This window comes from Bombina bombina, chromosome 1, assembly GCF_027579735.1.
Source record: "Bombina bombina isolate aBomBom1 chromosome 1, aBomBom1.pri, whole genome shotgun sequence".
NCBI lineage: Eukaryota > Metazoa > Chordata > Amphibia > Anura > Bombinatoridae > Bombina > Bombina bombina.
Genome location: NC_069499.1, coordinates 616,945,635 through 616,963,779, shown reverse-complemented (window position 1 = coordinate 616,963,779; position 18,145 = coordinate 616,945,635). Strand labels below are relative to the sequence as shown.

The 18,145-nt window shown below is 39.4% G+C and overlaps 1 protein-coding gene across 3 annotated transcripts in view; it reads left to right on the top strand.

The window, feature by feature from the left end:
* LOC128645781 (heat shock factor protein 3) overlaps positions 1-18,145 on the top strand; it is a 280,321-nt gene that overhangs the window by 258,140 nt on the left and 4,036 nt on the right. Inside the window, exons 11-12 of one of the 3 annotated variants that reach the window (XM_053699017.1) lie at positions 6,629-6,694; positions 6,810-6,867. In XM_053699017.1, coding sequence (XP_053554992.1) covers positions 6,629-6,694; positions 6,810-6,867 — 124 coding nt within the window. Of the gene's footprint in view, positions 1-6,628; positions 6,695-6,806; positions 6,868-18,145 lie in introns of all 3 variants that reach the window. The other 2 variants (XM_053699016.1, XM_053699018.1) reach the window with 2 other exon arrangements.

Genomic DNA, 18,145 nt, shown 5'->3' with positions numbered 1-18,145 from the left:
AGTAACAAGGTCTGTAATTTGCTGGTTCCGCAAAAATACACACACACACACATGCATAAATTCACACACAGTCACATACATACATACACACACACACATAAACACCAATAGGTAAAACAGAAACACTAACCCCTGTAGTCAGAGACACTTGGGAATCATCATGTCACACTCACATGATATCAGTGCAGGCAGTGGCAGGTCAACGTTTTTTTATTGTAAAAAAAAAAATTTGTTTTTTTTAAGCTGGGCCCCCACTCTTGGGGGCCCAGTCGCAATTGAGACCTCTGCACCCCCTGTAGTTTCGCCCCTGTCTACGGTATCTGATGCGCTGTCTGCTTTTGCCATGCTGCAGGAAAAGCGCAAGAGGAAATGTAAGGAGTCAGTGAGTAAGGTGGCTGACGCAGTAATGGCTATTCCGAATGTTCCCTCCCAGAAGCCGGAGACTGAGGATACTTCGGTAGTATCTGAGGGTGAAATCTCAGATTCAGACAGTGTAATTACTTCTTCTGATGCTGAAGTTGTATCCTTCAGGTTTAAGCTAGAACACCTCTGTTTGTTTAAAGGGACACTGAACCCAAAATTTTTCTTTCATGATTCAGATAGATCATGCAATTTTAAGAGACTTTCTAATTTACTCCTATTATCAATTTTTCTTTGTTCTCTTTCTATCTTTATATGAAAAAGAAGGCATCTAAGCTTTTTTTCTTGGTTCAGAACTCTGGACAGCAGTTTTTGATTGGTGGATGAATTTATTCACCAATCAGCAAGGACAACCTAGGTTGTTCACCAAAAATGGGCCGGCATCTAAACTTACATTCTTGCATTTCAAATAAAGATACCAAGAGAATAAAGACCTTTTGATAATAGGAGTAAATTAGAAAGTTGCTTAAAATTTCAAGCTCTATCTGAATCACAAAAGAAAAAATTTGGGTTCAGTGTCCCTTTAAGTAGGTTTTAGCTACCTTGGACGACTCCAACACAACGGTCGTTGTTAATCCTAAGAAGTCTAGAAAGTTAAACAAGTATTTTGATGCAAAAATAAAAAGAGAGAAGCACTCAACCTGGGAACGAACAATATCATAATAGCTTGTTCTATGGCTAGTTACCACCCAAGAAGCAGCCTCATTTTTCTCAACATGTGCCTTTCAGAGAGAAGAACTTTCCTTAAACGTATATCAGTCTGATCCTGACTTAACAGTACAGTCCAGCCTCGAAATACCAGGCAATCCCTCTCTGAACAAGAGAAACCGCAAAACCCCAGACGTACGTTTCGGCCTATTGTGGGCCTCGTCAGTGAGGTGCAGCCATATCCCTCTAGGCACATTGAGCAACGGGTCCACGTCTGGATTCGCGCATCACACGTAGGGAGACTTCCCTAAGTGTCATAATTTGCATAAATAAAAAGAGAGAAGCGCTCAACCTGGGAACGAACAATAGCATAATAGCTTGTTCTATTCTATAGCTAGTTACCACCCAAGAAGCAGCCTCTTTTTGCTCAACATGTGCCTTTCACAGAGAAGAACTTTCCTGAAGCATATCAGTCTGATCCTGACTTCACAGTCCAGTCCAGCGCTTCTGTCTTTTTATGTATGCAAATTATGACACTTAGGGAAGTCTCCCTAAGTGTGGTGCGGGAACCCAGATGTAGACCCGTTGCTCAGTGTGCCTAGAGGGATATGGCTGCACCTCACTGACGAGGCCCACAATAGGCCGAAAACGTACGTCTGGGGTTTCGCTGTTTCTCTTGTTCATAGAAGGATTGCCTGGTATTTCGGGGCTGGACTGTACTGTAAAGTCAGGATCAGACTGATATGCTTCAGGAAAGTTCTTCTCTGTGAAAGGCACATGTTGAGGAAAAAGAGGCTGCTTCTTGGGTGATAACTAGCCATAGAACAAGCTATTATGCTATTGTTCATACCCAGGTTGAGCGCTTCTCTCTTTTTATGTATGCAAATAGTCACTTAGGGAAGTCTCCCTAAGTGTGATGCAGGAACCCAGACGTGGATCCGTTGCTCAGTGTGCCTAGAGGGATATGGCTGCACCTCACTGACAAGACCCACAATAGGCCGATACGTACGTCTGGGGTTTCGCTGTTTCTCTTTTTCAGAGAGGGATTGCCTGGTATTTCGGGGCTGGACTGTACTGTGAAGTCAGGATTAGACTGATATGCTTCAGGAAAGTTCTTCTCTGTGAAAGGCACATATTGAGCAAAAAGAGACTGCTTCTAGGGTGGTAACTAGCCATAGAACAAGCTATTATGCTCTTTTTATGTAAGTATTTTGATGCATTTTCTATGGTAGAAGTTTTCCCAGATCGGGCTAGAGAGAGAGATTATTGCTAAGGAATGGGAGAGACCGGGTATTCCTTTTTCTCCATCCCCTATCTTTAAAAAGATGTTTCCTATTGCGGACTCTATCAAGGAGTCTTGGCAGACGGTCCCGAAGGTGGAAGGGGCAATTTCCACCATAGCTAAGAGGGCCATTATTCCCATAGACAATAGTTGTTCCTTTAAGGATCCTATGGATAAGAAGGTCGAGGGATTGCTCAAAAATATGTATGTACACCAGGGTTTACAATGGCAAACTGCAGTGTATATTGCTGCCGTCACTAGTGCGGCGGCATACTGGTTTGATGCTTTGTCTGATTCTATTCAGACAGACACTCCCCTTGAAGAGATCCAAGATAGGATCAAGGCCCTTAAGTTGGCCAATTCTTTTTATTATGGATGCTTCCCTACAGGTTATCAAGTTGGGAGCAAAAATTTCTGGTTTTGCCGTACTGGCCCTCAGAGCCTTTGAAATCCTGGTCTACGGATGTGTCGTCTAAGCTTTTGGCGATTTCTTAAAAGGGTAAGACCTTGTTTGGGCTGGGCTTGGCAGAAATTATTTCCGACATTACGGGAGGAAAGGGTCATCTCCTCCCTCAGGATAAGAAGAATAAACAGAAGGGACGTCAGAGTAATTTTTGTTTCTTTTGAAACTTCAAGGGTAAGCCTTCCTCTCCCTCTACAAAGCAGGAACAGTCCAAGCCTTTCTGGAGGTCCAACCAGTCATGTAACAAGGGAAAGCAATCTAAGAAGCCCGCTTCTGATTCAAAGTCAGCACGGATGAATTTGGGAAAGAGTTCCTTAATTCCAGATACAAGGGTGGTGTTCTTGGGAACCATAATAGATTCCCTATCAATGAAAATATTTCTGACAGAGCTCAGAAAGACAAAGATTTTTGACTCTTGTCTTGCTCTTCAGTCCTCTCCCCGGCCGTCAGTGGCCCAATGTATGGAGGTAGTTGGTCTGATGGTAGCTGCCATGTACATTATTCCGTTTGCCGTTTCCACCTCAGACCTCTGCAGTTATGCATGCTCAGGCAGTGGAACGGGGATTATGCAGATCTGTCACCACGATTACATCTGGATCAGTCTACAAGAGATTCTCTTCTTTGTTGGTTGTCTCGGGATCATCTCTCCCAGGGAACCTGCTTCCGCAGACCCACCTGGGTGATTGTGGTGACTGATGCCAGCCTCCTGGGATGCGGAGCAGTCTGGGGCTCTCTAAAGGCTCAGGGGACATGGACTCGGGAGGAGTCTGTTCTCCTCATAAACATTCTGGAGCTGAGGGCAATCTTCAATGCCCTTCTGGCCTGGCCTCAGTTAGCTGCGGCCCGGTTTATCAGGTTTCAATCAGACAACATAACTTCCGTGGCTTACATCAATCATCAGGGAGGAACTCGGAGTTCCTTGGCCATGACAGAGGTAGCCAAGATTATTCGGTGGGCGGAGACCCACAACTGCTGTCTATCTGCGATCCACATTCCAGGAGAGGACAATTGGGAATTGGATTTCCTGAGCAGACAGACCTTTCACCCGGGGGAGTGGGAACTCCATCCGGAAGTGTTTTCCAGCTTGATTCTCAAATGGGGACAGCCGGATCTGGATCTCATGGCATTTCGTCAGAATGCCAAGCTCCCGAGGTAGGGGTCGAGGTCGAGGGATCCTCAGGCTGTACTGATAGATGCTCTGGCGGTCCCTTGGAATTTCGGTCTCGCATACCTATTTCCTTTGTTTGCTCTCTTTCCTCGGGTCATTGCTCGAATCACAGGAGAGGGCGTCGGTGATCCTCACTGCACCGATGTGGCCTCACAGGATCTGGTATGCAGATCCAGTGGAGATGTCATCTCTCCCTCCTTGGTGACTTCCACTGATGAAGGACCTTCTACTTCAAGGGCCCTTCCTTCACCCAAATCTAGTTTCTCTGAAGCGGACTGCTTGGAGAATAAACGCTTAATTCTATCTAAGCGTGGTTTTTCTGAGTCGGTCATTGAGACCATGATTCAGGCTCGTAAGCCTGTTACCAGGAAAATTTACTACAAGATATGGTGTAAATATCTGTATTGGTGTGAATCCAGAGGCTACTCTTGGAGTAGAGTTCGGATTCCTAGAATTTTGTCTTTTCTTCAATAAGGTTTGGAGAAGGGTTTATTGGCAAGTTCTTTGAAGGGTCAAATATCTGCCTTGTCTATTTTGTTTCATAAACATCTGACAGATGTACCAGACGTGCAATCTTTTTGTCAGGCCTTAGTCAGAATCAGGCCTGTGTTCAAACCTGTTACTCCTTCCTGGAGTCTTAACCTTGTTCATCTTCAACAGGCTCCGTTTGAGCATATGCATTCCTTAGATATTAAGTTATTATCTTGGAAAGTTTTGTTTCTTGTTGCAATTTCTTCTGCCCGCAGAGTCTCAGAACTCTCGGTGTTGCAATGTGAATCCCCTTATCTTACTTTTCATTCTAATAAGGTAGTTCTGCGTACTAAGTTGGGTTTCCTTCCTAAGGTTGTTTCGGATAGGAACATTAATCAAGAGATTGTTGTTCCTTCTTTATGTCCTAACCCTTCTTCTTATAAAGAGCGTCTGCTGCACAACCTAGATGTGGTGCGTGCGTAGAAATACTATTTACAGGCGACTAAGGAGTTTTGCTAGTCTTCGGCTCTGTTGTTTTCTCTGGGAAACGTAAGGGTCAGAAAGCTACGGCTACTTCTCTTTCTTTGTGGCTGAAGAGTATAATTCATTTGGTCTATGAGACTGCTGGGCAGCACCCGTCTGAGAGTGTCACGGCTCATTCTACGAGGGCTGTTTCCTCTTCCTGGGCATTCAAAAATGAAGCTTTTGTGGAACAGATTTGCAAGGCTGCAACTTGGTCCTCTCTACACACTTTTTTCAAATTATATAAATTTGATACTTTTGCCTCTGCTGAGGCTTCTTTTGGGAGAAAGGTTCTTCAAGCAGTAGTGCCTTCTGTTTAGGTTCCCTGTCTTGTCCCTCCCTTATCATCCGTGTCCTCTAGCTTGGGCATTGATTCCCAATAGTAATTAGATGATCCGCAGACTCACTGTGTCATTAGAAAGAAAATAAAATGTATGCTTACCTGATAAAAAAAAATTAAGACTGGCCTTTTTTTTTGTATTATAAACTTCAGGCACCTCTGCACCTTGTTGCTTCCTTTCTCTCCTTTACTTTGGTCGAATGACTGGGGGTGAAGGGAAGGGAGGTGATATTTAACGGCTTTGCTGAGGTGCTCTTTGCTGCCTTCTGCGGGGCAGGAGTGATATTCCCAATAGTAATTAGATGATCCGTGAACTCACCATGTAAAGAAAGAAAGAAATGTATCAGGTAAGCATACATTTTGTTTTCTTCCTAATGTTGTGTAGGACAGAGATTTTAATCAAGAACTGGTTGTTCCTTCCTTAGATTTATTGTCAGTCCTCTGGATTGTTTGTTGTTTTCTGGATAGTCATAAAGGCCAGAAAGTGTCCGCCACTTCTTTCTCTCTAGTTTAGAAGTGTTAGTCGTAGGACTCATGAGCCTGCTGAAGAGCAGTCTCCTGATCGAATTACTGCTCACTACACTAGGGCGGTGTTTTCGTCTTGGGCCTTCAAGGAATAGGTCTCTGTAGAACAGATTTGTAAGGCGACGACTTGGCCTTCTTTGCTAATTTTTTCTAAAGTCTATAAATTTGGTTCTTCTGCCTCGGCTGAGGTTTCTTTTGGTAGAAAGGGTCTATAAGCAGTGGTGCCTTCTGTTTAGGTTGCCTGTCTGGTCCCTCCCGTATTATCTGTGTCCTCTAGCTTGGGTATTCATTCCCAACATTAATTGATGATGATCCATGGACTCACCGTGTCATTATAAAGAAAACAAAATGTATGCTTACCTGATAAATTTCTTTCTTTCTTGACACAGTGAGTCCATGGCCCTCCCTGTTTTTCTGACAGTTTTATTTCCTTTTTCTCCTTTTCTTTCAGTCGAATGACTGGGGTTTGTGGAAAGGGAAGTTATACTTAACAGCTCTGCTGTGGTGCTCTTTGCCTCCTCTTGCTGGCCAGGAGTGATATTCCCAACAGTAATTGATGATGATCTGTGGACTCACCGTGTCACTGTGTCAAGAAATAAATTTATCAGGCAAGCATAAATTTTGTTTTTGTAAAATGCACTTCCAAATGTAGTGCCATATGCTGATCTTGTCACAGTTAATGGCAACAGAGTCTGCTCTTTTCAATTTTATTCTGCAATTATTTACCTCACCTGACCAGATGAACATTTTGCTAAGTAGCCCTTTATCTCTTCAACTTGCTTTTTGCAGCTATTTAATCCTGACTTGTTATCCTCAGATATTACCGTGATTGGACCTAACACCAGCCTGAACAATGTGAGTAAACTAGTTTCTTGTGTGTGTAATTTTTTTTTTGTATGAAATGCTGTTTACATGTTTATCAGTTTTTTTTTATTTATTTTATTAACAACTATTATCTCTTCTACAGCAGCAGAATGAAAAGGACACTGAGAATATTACGTCTGCTAAAGAAGATATTTCGAATAAAGGTTCATTCTCTTTATAAATTTTGTGACATATTTCCGAGCTCTGTTTTTAATTTATTTTAATGCCTAAAACCGAATAGAAAACTCATGTTTTGTCATAATCCAGCATTCCTTTTGTACTAGAACAAATACAATATAGTTTTTGTTGTTTTAAAGGGACGTTACCCAGATGCAGAATCACTTAAAAGTCATGCCGAACATGTTTATAAAAAGCTGACTGGAAAATGTCACAAGCAATTTTACGTATTAATATAAATTGAAAACCTTTAGAATGTGATGAAAAGGAAGATGGATTGTCACAAGCCATCAAACAAAGCTGAGCTGCTTGAATTTTTGTGCCAGGAGTGGCATAAAGTCACCCAACAGCAATGTGAAAGACTGGTGAAAAGCATGCCGAGAGATGCATGAATGCTGTGATTGAAAATTAGGGTTATTCCACCAATAATATTGGTTTCTTAACTCTTGCTAAACTAAAACATTAGTATTGGGGTGTTTATAAATAAATATGAACTTGTTTTCTTTGTATTATTCAAGGTCTGAAAACACCATCTTTTTTTTGTTGTTTTGACCAGTTGTCATTTCTTTCATGTAATTTGCAAGAGTCCATGAGCTAGTGACGTATGGGATATACAATCCTACCAGGAGGGGCAAAGTTTCCCAAACCTCTAAATGCCTATAAATAAGCCCTTCACCACACCCACAATTCAGTTTTACAAACTTTGCCTCGTATGGAGGTGGTGAAGTAGGTTTGTGCTTGATTTCTATGTTTTCTTCTATGATAAGCGCTTCTAAGCATTTTGAAGCCCAATTCCTCTCAGAGTACAGTGTTTGTCAGAGGGATGTGAAGGGAGTATCGCCTAGTCATTCTTGGCGCAAACATTATTTTGGCGCGAAGGTACGTCTTTGAAGTCTTTCCTTGGTTGCGTCTGTTATGACTCGAGTTGCTTTCCGGATGATGTTGGCTCCAAAAAATGTTTTCAACTTCCTTTTGCGTGCGTCATACTTGGCGCCAAAAAATGTAGTTTATTTTTCACCACACTTCTTATATGCCTCTTGCCTTCTATATGCTCAGAGGGCTGTGCTGTTTGCATTTTTCCCCATTCCTGAAACTGCCATATAAGGAAATTAAAACTTTTGCTTTAATGTTGTTTTTTCTTTTACATTTTGCAAGAAGTCTTAATCTGATCCTGTCTCAGAAACAACCGTTGGAACCCTGCTGCCTGATCACAGTTCTACCAAAGCTAAGTGTATCTGTTTTAAGTTAGCTGAGATTATATCTCCAGCTGTAGTATGTAACAGTTGCCATGATAAGCTTTTGCATGCAGAAAATGTTTCCATCAGTACTTGTACAGTTTCTGTTGTTCCTTCAACATCTAATGTACATGATATCCCTGTTGATATGAAAAATGATATTGCTGATGCAATACAGATGGCTTTGTCTGCTATTCCGCCTTCTAATAAACGTAAAAAGTCTTTTAAAACTTCTCATAAATTTGATGAAATTTCTAATGACCGACAACATACTGAAATATCCTCCTCTGATGAGGATCTTTCTGATGCAGAAGATCCTACATCAGACACTGACAAATCTACTTATCTTTTCAAGATTGAGTAAATTTGTTCCTTATTGAAAGAAGTGTTGGTTACTTTGGATATTGAGGAGTCTAGTCATCTTGATATCAAAACTAGTAAACGTTTAAATTTTGTTTATAAACCTCCTGTGGTTACTCCTGAGGTTTTTCCAATTCCTGATGCTATTTCTGATGTGATTGCTAAGGAAAATTAATTAAGGATTAAGCCTGGTACTTCTTTAATTCCTTCTTCTAGGTTTAAAAAATTGTACCCTTTGCCAGCAGCTAGATTAGAGTTTTGGGAAAAAGTCCCCAAAGTTGATGGGGCTAATTCTTCTCTTGCCAAATGCACTACTATTCCTATGGAAGACAGTACTTCTTTTAAAGATCCTTTAGATAGGAAACTTGAATCTTATCTAAGGAAAGCTTTTTTATTTTCTGGCTATTTTCTCAGGCCTGCCATTGCTATGGCTGATGTTGCGGCTGCATAAACTTTTTGTTTGGATAGCTTAGCCCAACAGGAAATAGATCCTGATTTGTCTAGCATTGTTCGTTTGCTTCAACATGCTAATTATTTTATCTGTGATGCTATTTTTGATATCATAAAAATTGATGTTAAATCTATGTCTTTAGCTATTTTAGCTAGAAGAGCTTTATGGCTCAAATCTTGGAATGCTGACATGGTATCTAAGTCTAGATTACTATCTCTTTCTTTCCAAGATAACAATTTATTTGGTTCTCAGTTGGATTCAATTATTTCAACTATCACTGGAGGAAAGGGATTTTTTTGCCTCAGAATAAAAGATCTAAGGGTAAATCTAAAGCTTCTTAATCGTTTTTTTTCTTTTCGACAGAACAAGGAACAGAAAACCAATCCTTCCCCTAAATAATCTGGTTCTAATTGGAAACCTTCTTCAAGTTGGAATAAATCCAAGGATTTTAAGAAACCAAAGCCAATCCCCAAGTCTGCATGAAGGTGCGTCCCTCGATCCAGTTCAGCTGTTGGGGGCAGATTAAAATTATTCCAAGACATTTGGTCAGATTCTGTTCAAAATCAGTGGATTCAGAGTATTGTCTCTCAAGGGTATCAAATAGGATTCAGAGTAAGGCCTCCTTTGAGAAGATTCGTTCTCTCTCACGTTCCAGCAAATCCGGTGAAGGCTAAGGCTTTTCTGAAGTGTGTTTCAGATCTGATAATACCAGTTCCGTTTCAGAAACAGGGTCTGGGGTTTTATTCAAATCTATTCATTGTCCCAAAGAACAAAAATTCTTTCAAGATGGTGACTATAAGGACTATTTTGCCTTTTGTTCAGCAAGGTCATTATATGTCCACAATAGACTTACAGAATGCATATCTTCACATTCCGATTCATCCAGACCACTATCGGTTTCTGAGATTCTCTTTTCTAGACAAGCATTACCAATTTATCGCTCTTCCAAGGATCTTTTCGAAGGTTCTCGGTGCTCTATCTGTAATCAGAGGACAGGGTTTTGCGGTGTTGCCTTATTTGGACGATATCTTGGTTCTAGCTTAGTCTTTACATTTAGCCGAATCTCACACATCTCAAAGACATGGTTGGAGGATCAATTTACCAAAGAGGTTTTTGATTCCTCAGACAAGGGTAACCTTTTTAGGTTTCCAGTTAGATTCAGTGTCCATGACTCTGTCCTTAACAGACAAGAAATGAATGAAATTGGTTTCAGCTTGTCAAAACCTTCAGTCTCAATCATTCCCTTCAGTGGCTATGTGCATGGAAGTTTTAGGTCTCATGACTGCAGCATCGAACGCGATCCCCTTTGCTCGTTTGCACATGAGACCTCTACAGCTTTGTATGCTGATTCAATGGTGCAGGGATTATACTCCGATATCACAATTGATGTACGTAAATCCCAACATTCAACTCTCTCTGACTTGGTGGTTAGACCATCATCGTTTAATTCAGGGAGCCTCTTTTGTTCTTCCTACCTGGACTGTGGTCACAATAGATACAAGTCTTTCAGGTTGAGGAGCTGTCTGGGGATCTCTGACAGCACAAGGGGTTTGGAAACTTCAAGAGGCAAGGTTACCAATCAATATTTTAGAACTCTGTGCTATTTTCAGGGCTCTTCAGGTTTGGCCTCTGTTAAAGAGAGAACCATTCATTTGTTTTCAGACGGACAATATCACAACTGTGGCATATATCAATCATCAGGGTGGGACTCGCAGTCCCCTAGCTATGAAAGAAGTATCTTGCATACCTTCTTGGGCAGAATCCAGCTCTTGTCTAATTTCTGTGGTGCATATCCCAGGTGATCCCAGGTGTAGACAGTTGGGAAGAGGATTATCTCAGCCGTCAGACTTTACATCCGGGAGTGGTCTCTCCATCCAGATGTATTTTGTCAGATTGTACAGATGTGGGGTCTTCCAGAAATAGATCTGATAGCTTCTCATCTAAACAAGAAACTTCCCAGGTACCTGTCCAGGTTCAGGGATCCTCATGCGAAGATGGTGGATGCTTTAGCAGTTCCTTGGTTTTACCAACCTGTTTATATCTTTCCGCCTCTATTTCTTCTTCCAAAAGTGATCTCCAAGATCATTATGGAACAATTGTATGTGTTTCTGATAGCACCATCGTGGTCTCACAGGTTTTGGTTTGCGGATCTTGTTTGGATGCCCAGTTGCCATCCTTAGCCACTTCCTCTAAGACCAGACCTTCTGTCTCAAGGGCCATTTTTCCATCAGGATCTCAAATCTTTAAATTTGAAGGTATGGATATTGAACGCTTAGTGCTTAGTCATAGAGGTTTCTCTGACTCAGTGAATTATACTATGCTACAGGCTCGTAAGGCTGTTTCAAGAAAGATTTGTTATTGAGTTTGGAAACCTATATATCATGGTGTTCTTCTCATAAATTCTCCTGGCATTCTTTTAGAATTCCTAGAATTTTACAGTTTCTACAGGATGGTTTGGATAAAGGTTTGTCTTTGAAGGGACAAATCTCTGCTCTTTCTGTTTTATTTCATAGAAAGATTGCTAAGATTCCTGATATTCACTGTTTTGTTCAGGCTTTGATTCGTATCAAGCCTGTTATTAAATCAATCTCTCCTCCTTGGAGTCTTAATTTGGTTTTGAAGGCTTTGCAGGCTCCTACTTTTGAGCCTATGCATGCTTTGGATATTAAACTACTTTCTTGGAAAGTGTTGTTTCTTTTGGCTATCTCTTCAGCTAGAAGAGTTTCCGAATTGTTTGCTCTCTCTTGTGAGTCTTCTTTTCTGATTTTCCATTAGGATAAGGTTGTTTTGCGGACCTTATTTAAATTTCTTCCTAAGGTTGTGAATTCTAACAAAATTAGTAGGGATATTGTTGTTCCTTCTTTGTGTCCTAATCCCAAGAATGCTCTTGAAAGATCTTTGCATTCTTTGGATGTTGTAAGTGCTTTGAAATATTATTATGTTGAAGCTACTAAAGATTTCAGGAAGACTTTTAGTCTATTTGTTGTCCTCTCTGGTTCTAGGAAAGGGCAGAAAGCTTCTGCCATTTCTTTGGCATCTTGGTTGAAGCTTTTGATTCATAAAGCTTATTTGGATGCGGGACAGTCCCTACCTTATAGGATCACAGTTCATTCTACTAGATCAGTCTCCACTTCTTGGGCTTTTAAGAATGGAGCTTCAGTTGATCAGATTTGCAAAGCAGCAAGTTGGTCTTCTTTGCATACATTTAATAAATTTTACCATTTTGATGTATTTGCTTCTTCTGAAGCAGCCTTCGTAGGAAAATTCTTCAGGCAGCTGTTTCAGTTTGATTCTACTGCAAATGTTTTAAGTGTTTGTTTTTTTCTTTCAAAATGCAAAAATGTGGCAGCGCAAAAAAAAATGAAATATAGGGTATACTCTTACCTATAAAATACCACACATAAAATTTCACAATATAAAAGACCCTTTAAAAACTATTAATTCTCAAATAGTAAAATACTCCCACAAATGGTTTTGTTATATTTCTTACTATATGGATATTATCTTATCCCAGCACGCAATTCTGTAGGCTAATACAAATTAATAATACATGTAAATGTTTAGTACAATATTCAAGATATAAATACCGCAGTTTAACCATACAAGTCTGAATGTGTCCCAGAATGAGCAAAAGTCAAGATGGAGTTAGTATGGCTTAAATTCTCCTTCACGATATTTTTGCAGCTGATATGTGTGATCTTTCCGTTGCTGCTTGTCTCAGGATCCTACTTGTGTCCAGATCCTCCTTACACACTAACTATAACAAGAAAAAACACAAGCGCATCCGAGAATCACCGTATCTTTCTTTATTGGTATAAAAGTAAAGCCATAAAAATATACACTTACAAGATAAGTGCAAATACTGTGCACGTAATAATTAAAGCTGATCTCCACTTCCAGCTACTGCCGTGGTATACGGTCTTTAAAACGAGAGCTGTTTTTCCGCTCTCTGGTCTTTATCTCACCAGTTCAGTGGCTCAGCTTGTTCGGTATAATGTCACCGGTAATATATGAATGTCCTCAATAGGCAAGGTTAGTTGAACTCTCCTCCCGAACGCGTTTCATTCACTCTCGGGTGAACTTTCTCAACGGGCTTTGTATGTTGATCAGCTGTTTGTCTGTGCTTTAAATTTGCCGGGTTTGTCTCTCATTGGTTAGTGTCATATTACTCCCACTTTCATGTTATCTATGCCTGTTGCGGTGAAGCTGATATCTCATTCATACAAATTTTCTACGGATATTGGATTGTGACATCACTTGAAACATTAATATTGTTGAAAATAGCTCATTCGTAAGATACAATTTACAAGTGCCACATATTAATATACATCTTAGAATTATCTACCTAAACTTTTTCCATATTGTTAAAAATATAAAAATACTCAAAATCACATAAAAATTAAGAATTAACCCCTTAATGACCGGACCATTTTTCAATTTTCTTACCCTTAATGACAATGGCTATTTTTACATTTCTGCAGTGTTTGCGTTTAGCTGTAATTTTCCTCTTACTCGTTTACTGTACCCACACATATTATATACCGTTTTTCTCGTCATTAAATGGACTTTCTAAAGATACCATTATTTTCATCATATCTTATAATTTACTAAAAAAAAAAAGATAAAATATGAGGAAAAAATGGAAAAAAACACACTTTTTCTAACTTTGACCCCCAAAATCTGTTACACATCTACAATCACCAAAAAACACCCATGCTAAATAGCTTATAAATTTTGTCCTGAGTTTAGAAATACCCAATGTTTACATGTTCTTTGCTTTTTTTGCAATTTATGGGGCAATAAATACAAGTAGCACTTTGCTATTTCCAAACCACTTTTTTTCAAAATTAGCGCTAGTTACTTTGGAACCCTGATATCTGTCAGGAATATCTGAATATCCCTTGACATGTATATATTTTGTTTTAGAAGACATCCCAAAGTATTGATCTAGGCCCATTTTGGTATATTTCATGCCACCATTTCACCGCCAAATGCGATTAAAAAAAAAAAAAAAAGTTCACTTTTTCACAAATTTTGTCACAAACTTTAGGTTTCCCACTGAAATTATTTACAAACAGCTTCTGCAATTATGGCACAAATGGTTGTAAATGCTTCTCTGGGATCCCCTTTTTCAGAAATAACAGACTTATATGGCTTTGTGGTTGCTTTTTGGTAATTAGAAGGCCGCTAAATGCCGCTGCGCACCACACATGTTTTATGCCCAGGAGTGAAGGGGTTAATTAGGGAGCTTGTAGGGTTAATTTTAGCTTTAGTGTAGTGTAGTAGACAACCCCAAGTATTGATCTAGGCCCATTTTGGTATATTTTATGCCACCATTTCACCGCCAAATGCGAGCAAATAAAAAAAAAAAACTTTACATTTTTCACAATTTTAGGTTTCTCACTGAAATTATTTACAAACAGCTTGTGCAATTATGGCAGAAATTGTTGTAAAAGCTTCTCTGGGATCCCCTTTGTTCAGAAATAGCAGATTTATATGGCTTTGGCGTTGCTTTTTGGTAATTAGAAGGCCGCTAAATGCTGCTGCGCACCACACGTGAATTATGCCCAGCAGTGAAGGGGTTAAATTAGGTAGCTTGTAGGGAGCTTGCAGGGTTAATTTTAGACATCAGCCTCCCACCTGACACATCCCACCCCCTGATCCCTCCCAAACAGCTCTCTTTCCTCCCCCACCCCACAATTGTTACCGCCATCTTAAGTACTGGCAGAAAGTCTGCCAGTACTAAATAAAAGAGTTTTTTTTTTTTTTAAATAAAAATTATAAAATATTTTAGTTGTGATGGACCCCTGCCTTAGCACCAACCTCCCTGATCCCCCCCTCCAGCTCTCTAACCCTCTCCCCTACCTAATTACCGCCATCTTGGGTACTGGCAGCTGTCTGCCAGTACCCAGTTTGGCCCCACAAACCAAACTTATTTTAATTGTATTTATAACTTTTATTTGTGTTTAATTATTTCTGTAGTGTAGCAGCCCCCCCACAATCCCACCACCCCCTCCCCCTCACAGATCCTTTTAAATATAAAAAAAAATAAAATAACTTTTTTTCCCCTTACTTTTTCATTGGTGTCAGTGTGGCTAATGTGCGCATGTGCACGTGCACGCGCGCCAACATGCACACGCACACCCGTGCGCGCGCATCGTGCACGCGCGCGCACACGCTCCCTCCTCCCACCGGTCAAAGGCACCATCGGCACCATCACTACCGGTGCAGAGAGGGCCACAGAGTGGCTCTCTCTGCATCGGAGTCTTGTAAAGGGGTATTGCAGGATGCCTCCATATCGAGGCATCACTGCAATACCCTCAGAGCTGCTGGAAGTGATTGTGATCACTTCCAGCACTCTGTTAGACAACTGACGTACCAGGTACGTCCATTGTCATTAACTGCTTGTTAATGCATGACGTACCTGGTACGTCAGTTGTCATTAAGGGGTTAATAAGAAACATTCAAAGAATAATTTTACAAACCATTTCCTTTTAAAATGCAATTTGATACATAATATTTAAGCTACACTTTTATGCTAAAAATCACTACACGACAGACCACTCTAAAAATTATAAAAACAAGTTTATAGAGGCTCTTATTAAATTTTATTTGGTTTATTTATATGTTTTATACCAATTCCTAAGAATTATCATTATACTACTCCTTACATATTCTGTGGGACAGACTTATATTACCCTACACCATGAATATTCTGTGGGACATGAATATAAGTCTGTCCCACAGAATATGCAAGGAGTAGTATAATGATAATTCTTAGGAATTGGTATAAAACATATTAAATTTTATTTGGTTTATTTATAAGAGCCTCTATAAACTTGTTTTTATAATTTTTAGAGTGGTCTGTCGTGTAGTGATTTTTAGCATAAAAGTGTAGCTTAAATATTATGTATCAAATTGCATTTTAAAAGGAAATGGTTTGTAAAATTATTCTTTGAATGTTTCTTATTAATTCTTAATTTTTAAATTTTTATGTGATTTTGAGTATTTTTATATTTTTAACAATATGGAAAAAGTTTAGGTAGATAATTCTAAGATGTATATTAATATGTGGCACTTGTAAATTGTATCTTACGAATGAGTTATTTTCAACAATATTAATGTTTCAAGTGATGTCACAATCCAATATCCGTAGAAAATTTGTATGAATGAGATATCAGCTTCACCGCAACAGGCATAGATAACATGAAAGTGGGAGTAATATGACACTAACCAATGAGAGACAAACCCGGCAAATTTAAAGCACAGACAAACAGCTGATCAACATACAAAGCCCGTTGAGAAAGTTCACCCGAGAGTGAATGAAACGCGTTCGGGAGGAGAGTTCAACTAACCTTGCCTATTGAGGAGGACATTCATATATTACCGGTGACATTATACCGAACAAGCTGAGCCACTGAACTGGTGAGATAAAGACCGGAGAGCGGACAAACAGCTCTCGTTTTAAAGACCGTATACCACGGCAGTAGCTGGAAGTGGAGATCAGCTTTAATTATTACGTGCACAGTATTTGCACTTATCTTGTAAGTGTATATTTTTATGGCTTTACTTTTATACCAATAAAGAAAGATACAGTGATTCTCGGATGCGCTTGTGTTTTTTCTTGTTTTTTTTTCTTTCAATTTATGAGAACTTATTTTTTGTGGATTTAATTTTTTCAGCGGAAAATGGCAGTTTTTATTTTATCCCTCCCTTTCTAGTGACTCTTCTGTGGACTTCCACATCTTAAGTATTTCTATCCCATACGTCACTAGCTCATGGACTCTTGCCAATTACATGAAAGAAAACCTAATTTATGTAAGAACTTACTTGACAAATTAATTTCTTTCATATTGGCAAGAGTCCATGAGACCCACCCTGTTTCTGGTGGTTATGATTTTTTGTATAAAAGCACAATTATATTTCCAGCTCCTCTTTTTCGTATGCTTTTTTACTCCTTATTTTATCACCCCACTACTTGGCTATTCGTTAAACTGAATTGTGGGTGTGGTGAGGGGTGTATTTATAGGCATTTTGAGGTTTGGGAAACTTTGCCTCTCCTGTTAGGATTGTATATCCCATACGTCACTAGCTCATGGACTCTTGCCAATATGAAAGAAATTAATTTATCAGGTACGTTCTTGCCTAAATTATGTTTTTCTGCAAATAAATGCTCTAAATGTCCATTTATTTTTTTATGAAATTTGGGAGAAATGTTTTCAGTAGTTTATAGAATAAAACAAAAATATTCATTTTTCTCACACATTTATAGTACAACCAGAGCAATTGATAATTTGGCAGGGATCTCTTCATTTTTCCCCCTGAGATATGCATCTATAGCTATATATATCTATCTCTCTCATATAGATAGAGATATATAGAGATGTAATGATCCATTATACCTGCGGGAATGTATTCAATTATTTACAAAAAGCTCCTTTACCTTTTATTTTGACAATTTAAAAAGCTGAAAATGGCTATTCAAAATAAACTAGGTAGACATATCGAGCAGCCCCAAGGCAGAACATACAGTGATCTGAGATGTCATCGCAGTAAATGCAGCATGTCTGCAGAAAGTATGGGACACATGCAAGAACTGTCAGTGATTTAACTTTGCAGCACTGCTCCACATTAGGCTGTTCTTTTCTCAGGGATTTTTCCAAACCCGCCCCCCCATAGCCTTTCCCAGTCTGCAAAGCTGTTTTTTCTGAATGTAAGACGTTCGTATGAGCAATGCACCTTTTTTAATACTACACTTCTATGTTAGACAAAGAGAAAAGGAAACAAATTTATTCAAGGGACATTGTACAATTTCCCAAAGAAATGCAATGTTCCAGCAGAAACTTCTGAGGCAGGATCAGATTGAGACATGTTGCAAAATGTAAAAGAAAAAACAACAGATAAAGAAAAATTATCTATTTCCTTATATGACAGTTTCAGGAATGGGAAAAAATGCAAATATCATAGCCCTCTGATAGAGAAAAAGGCAAGAGGCAAACATCAATGGGGTATTGAAATAATGAAAAAAAATTGGCACCAAGTATGACGCAAAACGTAACTAAAAACTTTTTTGGCACCAATAATAACCGGAAAGGACACACTTGCGTCACTAATGGCGGAACCGTGTGTAAGGTCTTGGCATCAACTACGACGCCGGAAATGACGAAGTTGCGTCATGGACGTATTTTTTTTGCACCAAAAAAATTCTCGCGCCAAGAA